The sequence below is a fragment of the Fukomys damarensis genome, unplaced genomic scaffold (genome assembly GCF_012274545.1).
Source record: "Fukomys damarensis isolate Sample0158 unplaced genomic scaffold, DMR_v1.0_HiC HiC_scaffold_11, whole genome shotgun sequence".
NCBI lineage: Eukaryota > Metazoa > Chordata > Mammalia > Rodentia > Bathyergidae > Fukomys > Fukomys damarensis.
Window position 1 is genome coordinate 18,907,336 of NW_022900923.1, and position 8,895 is coordinate 18,916,230.

Sequence of the window (8,895 nt, forward strand, 5' to 3'; positions counted from 1 at the left end):
CTGGGGATTGAACTCGGGTCCTTGCGCTTGCAAGGCAGGCCACTGAACCACTGAGCTAAACCCCCCAGCTCATGTACTGTGCATATATTCTGACCTACCTTTACAGTTTCACAAAGGTTTTCATTTTGGTAAACCTTTTTACTTTGGAAGTTTTTTTTTCTTCTAGATTTATAAGAAAGTTGCAAAGAGAAGAATCTCCTTATTCCGTGCACCCATGTTTCCCCTCTTAGAATCTTAATGAGGCATAATTGTCTCAATGAATGAACCAATACCGATGTAATGACATTAAGTAAAGTCCGTACCTTATTTGGATATACTTTGTTTTAACGGAGTGTCTGATTCTATTTCAGAATTCCACCCAGGATCTCACAGAACGTTTAATCATGTCACCATAGGCTCCTCGGGGTAGTGACAGCTTCTCAGACTTTTGATTTGATGACTTTGCCACTTTTGGATTACTGGTCAAGTATTTAATCGGATGTCCCTCAGGAGAGATTTGTCTATTTTCCTCATTTAGCCTGAGGTTATGGGATAACTTTTTTGGAAAAAAGACCACAGTGTTAAAATACCATTTTCATTACATTCTATGAACAGTATGTTTTCATCAACAGGACATCACTTTTCATGTTGACTCTGATCACATGGCTCACGTGATCTGTGAAGCTTTTTTGTAAAGTTGCTTTTCTCTCTTCCTGTCTGCACTGCACTCTTCAGGAGAAAGATACAAGTCACAGCCCATATTAAGGAGTGGGGCTATGCTCTATTTTCTTGGGGTGGAGTATTCATGTAAATAATTAGAATTCGGTATAGAAAATGTCTCTTCTACACTTGCTTGTCTAATCATGTTTAGTACTATAGCTTCATGGGTATTTTACATTTTGGATTACAACCCAGTAATACTTTATGGTTCAAATGTCCCAGTTTTGGCTATGAAAGCTATTGTTACTAATTACCCTTGGTCTTGTGTTCCTTTGTCCCTTTCCTACATGCTTTTCAAGATTCAGCTAAGATAACCACCTCCTGCAGGAAAAAGTTCCTGAAACCTACCTCTATCCCCAGCCCTTCATCTCCCACTATTCTAGTTTATGTGTTGTTTTCTTTCAATACACAACAAAACCTTATGTCTACCACGGCATTTATTATACCCTATATCCTGTCTTTCCCATTGGACAATGAGCATCTTGATAGGCGTCATGTCTTATTTTATATCTCTAGTAATACACAATTCTTCACATAAAGTGGGAGCTCAACCAGTATTTCTACAATAGCACTAGTTTTCTGTTCAGCTTAAGAATTCAGAAACACTTAACACATTAACCAGAAGCCCTGGGAGTACCATAAGGTCACGCTATTGCAAGAGTTAATGTCAGCCATGTAATCTAATAGGCTCAGGTAAAGCAATGAATCCTACTTACAGCTGCACAATTACATTAAGGATAATGACCTACTACCCTTATATTTAAAGCAAGGGCTAGAAAGCTTCTAGGTTTGCTTAGATCAGGAAGTGATCCCCCAAACTAACTCATGAGCACTCTGGCCAGGAGATTCCCAAGTCTCACTGCTGATTAGGGATCTCGTAACTACGCTTTTATGTACCTTTAATCCAAGCTTCCATTAACTGTTGCTCCCATCTATCATTCTTCACAAATCAGATGTCATCTCCTTTAACCTTTCCCTTCAACTCTGTTATAACAAAATTCAAATTCTCAACCATCCCATAGAAGGCTCCACGCTACTGGCTTTCTTTCAACTATTAGTAGTCCACTCTGGCTAATCTTTTGAAGTTGTATCTCAGTCCTACACCTTTTAAAAAATTCATTTCAATGATTTTTAGGGCATATATCCCTGAGTAAATTTCCTTAAGATTACATTTGAATAAGTCTTTTAATATTTTTACAAAAGGTCATTCATTAATCTTGGAAACAATGTCCAAGTACCAGTTTCTATTGGTGACAGGAACCTTTGAGTAATACTAGCTTTCCTCTCATAATTCAGTTGAAAAGTTTTATCTGATCTTAATTCCCAGAAGTTAGTAAGATTTAATTCTTCTCAAGCTCTAGAAACTAAAAAATTTCACCTAAGTTTGAGGCAAACTTGCTAGGTGGTTAAAACTTGATCTGAACTAATGCAAGATTGTTTTTAGCTTTTATTAATTTAATGAATCCCACATAATGTGAACATTCATACATTTTGCTGCAGAAGTAATAATATGTTTGACACGAAATATTTCTCTACACTCTTGGAAATTGTTACTTAACATATAGTTTATGTACTCTAATATTCTAATATTAAAAAATCCTAAGTTCCAAAATATACTTGGCCTCAAGAGTTTCAGATAATGAAAAAAGAACCTGTTGTAGGCTGCAGTAATTTTAAGTTGACAGAGTGGGAGATTCTAAATACCTTCATCATGCTTATCTTTATCCAATCAACTTTTTCCAAGTGTATATTTTTACAAAATGTATAATTTATTTTTTATCTTTTGCTGAAAAGTGTTCAGACTTTTAAAGCAGTTCATTAATCATTACTTTTGCTTGAACTGCTGCTTTACTAATTTCTTTCCTTTTAGAATTTGAAAAGAGATTATATGGTTGGGAAATTTGCATAATTGGGCTTGAGACTTTTCTCCTGTAAGTCAGAAGCTGGCAAACCATGATCTATAGGCAAACTCTGACCCTCCACCCACTTCTTTCCCAGCCACGCTCATTTCTTCACATACTGTGGGGCTGCTTTCCTGCTAAACTGGGAGTTGAGGAGATGAGATGGAGACCACATGGCCTGGAAAGCCTAAAATATTTATTATCTGCTCCTTTACAGAAAATGTTACTGACCCCTGCTTCAAGCCATTGCTCAGCCTGGATGGTTTTAATAGTTACAACTATGTGATAGCTATGACTTTCATAAAATAAGATGATTTGGTGTATACACTCAGGGCTTTTTGCATGTACATATGAAATATAAAAGGCAAAGAGAGACCTAGCTGATATGAAGACTGACTTTTGCTTTATTTTCAATGTGATCTTAACAAGTCAGAATTTCAGATCTGTGGCCAGATGTAGAGGGCCTGGGAAATAAAGTACTGTGGAATAAAGTACTGCTGAAGAAACAAATCTGGTCACAGAATGAAGAAAGGAATTCATAAGGTAATCTTTTTACTGTCAACATTAGGTTCACTGTTTAACCTGATATGTATAATTCTAAAGAGGTTGGGAAATATGGACCTTAAAATTATTCATTGTTATTTTATAGTTTATGTGTGCCACTTTTTTTTTTTTGTACTGGGGATCAAACTCTGGACCTTGTGCTTGCAAAGCAGGAGGTGGCACCACTGAGCTAAATTCCTTGGCCATGTGTGACACTTCTTGAAGAGTATCTTTCATCATGTTTGACAAGAACTTTTCCAGCTCTGCTGTGGCTCAATAAACTTTTATTATTTTTTGTTTATTTTTATTCAAAAGAATTTGTTTCCCTATCACAAAAATTAGATAACCACACCACCAACAGCAGCAAAGTCCATGGAGTTACATTGATGGTGGAGAGTCTGTTGGGTATTCCCAATGTCCAGAGGTCAGAAAGGGGGGTGGGGAGGAAAAAAGTACTCAAAACAAATCCAAAACCCATGATGACTTTGGGGAGAGATAGCACACAATATTTCTGTTTCTTCTCTCATTGTCAGCTGCAGATGTGTTTCAGCAGGAGCAAGCACAATTTGATTTCAGTAAACCCTTCATACCAACTCTAGCACCTAATTGGAGAAAAAAAAAAGTAGTTTTATAAAATAGTTTTAAAATATAAAAAGTTTAATGAATCTCCTCTACATACATGAATGGAAAACCAAATAAAAAATGTTTACCACTGGCCTAAAGGTGAAGAATATGAAGGGATTAAACATTAATCCTTTCTTGTTTTCTACTGTTGCATGAACTCTTGAGATTAGAATATCTTCAGAGTTAATTAGAGAGTCCTCAAGATAAACTACACAAAACATATAAATAAATGAATTGGTGTAGACATTTTTTGAATACCTGTTAGTATTTTTACATTTTCTTTTCTTTTTGAGAAAGGGTCTTACTACATAGTCCAGGCTGGTCTCACAGCAATCCTCCTGCTTCAGTTTCCCAAGTGCTGGGATTATAGGCAGGTATGACCACGCCCAGCTCTTTATGTATTTTTAAAAATACTTAAAAGTATTGTTTAGGATTTTATTCAATGCATTTTTTGTCCTGATAAACACTAATTTGATCAAACACTAAACCAAACACTGGCAGTCAGGGTATAAGATCTAGAATATTGCCTTTTCCTACTGCTTCTTTCATTTCCTGGTCAGTTATCTGATGTCAAGATATTTTCTTAGTTTCCAGTGTTCAAGTAGTACTCTGTCTTAAAAGTTGGCTGTGATATTGCTGAAAATATGTGATATCACATAAGAATATGAGAGTCAGATAGCTAAGAAAGGACAGAGAACATGAAAATAATTATGAGCCACTATCAAAAAGGATGCTACATGGAGACTGCAATTCTAAGTGGCAAATATTTAAAGATTCAACCTTTCCCCTCCAGCTCTTCATCTGACTTATATTCATGCTTCCACAATGCTTTTTGTCTTTGTTAGGCAAGGAGGCTACTTAATATAAGAGGTCAATGTTGATGAACAGAATCTTAGATTTGTCAGTGATATTCTGTGATTATCAACAAAGCTTTGAGTTCCTGCAAGGACATTAGTAAGTTCCACTGCTCCAAAGCAAGACTTAAGTGTACCTTTTTCAATTCATGCCTTGCCACAAAAATAGATATTGACAGACTATAGAAAGTCATGTAAATCAAAGATTCTAAGACCTTCTAACCATTTTGCCTGAGGATTCCAGAACATAACACATGTTGGTTTTAAAAGACCTATTTGTCATTTAAACTTTCCATGGTTCCTCTTTAGAAGAAGCTTTCCAAACAGAGAAAACTAGCAGCCTGGGAAAGAAAACTACCCTGTAAATTAGTTTGATTAGCTAACATTGATGTCCTTATGCTCTGAGTTTGGCCATTTTACCTACAGGATTATTAGGCTTGTATTTGCTCCCTTGGTGCCAGGGTCATTCTCTATTTAGGATAGATGTAATAATATGACAAAATCAATGCCCACTGGCAGGTAAAAGAGTACAGTACATAAAAAAATACTTTGTGATATTTCAGAAAATATGTAGAGAGAACAGGCATTCTCAGAATACGTGCTAATAAATGCCTCCACCAAAGTGGTGTTCTGTTTAGAAAGTTCACTGCTTAGCTCAGGATTTATCACTTTTATTATGGCCAAGGATCAAAAATTCAATAGAATATTTATGTAAAATTTTTACTTCTTTGAGCTTCTAACTACAAAGAAAAGTATATGAAGGAGTATTCAAGATTTCAAATGTACAGTAATGACATGATTACATGGTCAATAAATTTTCAAGTGAACACTAAAATCTCCACCTGCCTGACCCCTACTTTGACAACTGAGGAATAACTAATTTGTTAGGGAAGAGAAGAAAAATATAACAAAGAATAAAATTTAGAGTAGGACATGTTTAAATGTAGTGAGTGCATTAAGTCCTTCTTGCTAGATCTTGAACCCTGTCTGCTGAATGGCTGGTGGGATAGCAGCACTGCTGTAAGAGAAGTCATAGAGACTGACCCACAGTGAGTGCTCAACAGAATTCATCTGTTTTTCAAGCAGATCACCTACTAACCTATACAGCCTCAACAAAGACTGTCATCTCCATAGTTGAAAGCCACCAAATTATTTCCCCATTCAAGCAAGACATTTCAAGGAGACAGAGATCCATAATTTGGAATGATCACTAAGGCTCAGTACAATTATCTGTTTCCATGATCCTGGTAGAGCCTAAAAATGGATCTGATTTTAAAATGGAGATGTATAAAACAGCTTACCTTTATTGTACCCTGACTGTTAGCAGCAATCAGCACATTGGACTCCTAGAAAAGAACAAGAGCTTTTAAAATGCGGAGAAGGATTTTGTGGAGGGTAGTCCAAGAGAATAATTTCCTCTTATCCTTTCTTCACTTCTCCCCAAGAAACCAACAGAATCTAAAAATGGAGATCCAACTTTTAATATGCTTTTAACTATGAGTTTTAAACATAAAACACTGTATTTTGAGGATTAAGTTTTAATGAGTAGATTAAAAATTTTTTGATTATAAAGAAAAATAGGCTCTCAATTAAAGGAAAGCCAGAGAAACAAAGACTGAAATAAAATGCAAGAATAAGTTGAGAAAAACAAAGAAAGCAACTGTTTTCCCAAATCCTCTTTCATTCCCTTTCTGCCATAAAATAACTGCCACTGATGTTTATATGCTGCCAGTATTTCTGGCACAAATCTCTAGGGACAGTCCCCGACAATTAGGAAAACAAGAAAATGGACATATTTATTTTGGAGAAATAAGACTATCTTTAAAAGAAAATTATTATATCATTTAGTAAATGCATTATTAATAATCTTGAACTACTTGAATGAAAATTTGTGTCATAAGTATTTTCATATTCTAAGTCTGAAATTAAGGGGGATTTTTCTGAAAAGTAGGAAAGGCAGGCAAAGAAATGGAGAAGAATCAGTTTATCAGAAAACAAATCTCAAAATGCAGGAGTTAGGGCATGCCTCCCTCGAAATAGGGTAGCTAGTTGGGGTCTGGCAGTTGGACACATTCTGCAGTCCTTTGCTCTCTGGAGTAAACACCTGAGGGGTAAGCAGGCTCAAGGCTGCCACAGAGGCCATATGGCTGATAGAAAGACTGACTCCAACTGAGTGCTATGAGGAACAGATCTAGTCAAACTTCAGTGAAGGCTATGAAATACATATATGTCTTAAGATTTCGTCGGAATATTATTAGAAAAAAATCTTTTGGCCTGTATGGTGTTCAAATTATTTTAGCCAAGCTCAGTTAATACTTTAGTTTCTTTGACATAGTAGAAGGAATTTGGGCTTTATAAAGTTATACATTTCTAATTTTATCTTGCCTTTGATTCTTAGTAAAACTACTCTTGAAAATTTCTTATCTTGCGATGAGATAAAAGAAACAAATAATTTCTTCTATTACCCCAGGACTTCTAACAGGATTAGAACCTTCCTCTGCCGTCATCAGTGTTGACAGCATCAAAGGTCACAATTATTTACAAGGGACAGACATGTGGACATGAGAATTGCTGATCTTTTCCTTTTCTTTAAATCAGCACACATGTCCTTGAAAATAAGAATATGGGCAATACTGAATTCACTCTTAGAGTAAGTTTAAAAAGCCTCTTTGTGGAATTAAGAGTCTATTTCTGGTACCTAAAGTGCATAGACTAAGTTTCCATATTGGGAGAAGGTTTGAAGTGATGGAACTGGGAAGACAAATTTAGGATCTACCTACTCTTTGAATGATCTGAATTTAAAAAATGATTGGAGTGTGTCTGAGGTATTAAGAAATATAATTCATCCTGAGTTAGTAAGATGGTAGAATTTTTGTGCCTGCCTCAGAAAACAGCAAAAAATGAGGCACTGTATGGGTACAATAATTTCTTTCTAGCATAAAAATTTGAAAGAAAAAAAAAAGTTTGCGATATCAGAACTGCCGCTCAGAAATTATTCTTCTGTAGACACCATGAAGAAATGAAGCTGAAAACAAGGCTGATCAATCTTGATTGCTATTCAAGAAAGGGAAAGATTCTAGTTTCCAAGAAAACTACTGACAGAAGCTGTCACCACTAGAAGCTGTAGCTATCAAGAATTGTTCTCTCTACTATGGAACATAAAATTTCAGGGTAAGGAAAAATTTATAACCCAAAGTTCCATCTCATTTTGTTATTTTGGTTCTAGTCACTTTTGAATATAGAGAAGCAAGATAGAAATATTGTGAAGACTGGTTTAGGGGTTGCAGGGAATCCACTTCTGTTAGACAAAATGATTATAAATTATGTAATTCAAACATCTGATTCCCAATAAAAGGAAAACTTGTAAAAGTATGGCATACAGGTTGAATATCCCTTATTGAACTGCTTGGAAGTAGAACTGTTTTGGACTTTGGAATATTTATATATATGTGAGATACCTTGGAGACAGGATCCACGAACACGAAATTCACTTATGGTCCAAGTGTACCTTATACATAGATGGAAGGTAATTTTATATAATATTTTTAGTGTACCTATATATTGTGTACAACCCGTCATAAATGGTCAGGTGTGAACTTCTCCACTTGTGGTCTCATGTTGGTGTTCAAAAAGTTTCAAAAGTGTGGGATGCTCAGAATAAGTAATTTAGCTAGATAATCACACGTGATGGGTGTTAAGCCTATACCACATAAAATCCAAGAGAGTAGACATCTGATAATTACTCATCATGAACACTTTTTTTGCAAATCCATGATTACTATGGCCTTTAAAGATGATGTCATATTAGATGCTATATGAAGATGAACTCTTAACACCTTTGCCTGTGGAGACAGATGAATACCTTATTTATTAAAAGGCTAACTAGTTTAAATGAATGCCTAGTTTAAATGGTCTTCTTGGATTGATATAAAAGTGACAGTGTCTTAAGAATTCTTATAAACATTCAAAACCATTCAAAATAATGTAATGACTTTACATCTCTGCACTTCTCTAACAAAAGATCTTACAGTTACAAAAAAGTGATTTCGGATTAAAGTGTCAGCCAGATATTAGTTTAAAATAAATTAATTTTGCATGCAGCAGAAAAATACTAGATTTTTTACTTTTAAGTTTTGAATGAGTCTTGTTTGCATTCTGGATGACTGGTAATTGCTAGCTGCAGCTTCACTGTCCGAGATAGAACCTAATGTAAATAAGTTCTGACTCAGTGGGTTCTTTATACTTCCAAAAAAAAAAAAAAAAAAAAAAAAAGG

At 35.2% G+C, this 8,895-nt stretch overlaps 1 protein-coding gene across 1 annotated transcript in view; it reads right to left on the reverse strand.

Moving 5' to 3' along the window:
• Nucleotides 1-3,290: 3,290 nt before the first annotated feature.
• Nucleotides 3,291-8,895, reverse strand: part of Cop1 (COP1 E3 ubiquitin ligase) — a 178,275-nt gene continuing 172,670 nt past the window's right edge. The window contains exons 18-19 of the mRNA XM_033762106.1: nucleotides 5,923-5,967; nucleotides 3,291-3,745 (exon numbers count right to left, since the gene is read on the reverse strand). Coding sequence (XP_033617997.1) covers nucleotides 3,728-3,745; nucleotides 5,923-5,967 — 63 coding nt within the window. The 3' untranslated portion in view covers nucleotides 3,291-3,727. The remainder of the gene's footprint in view (nucleotides 3,746-5,922; nucleotides 5,968-8,895) is intronic.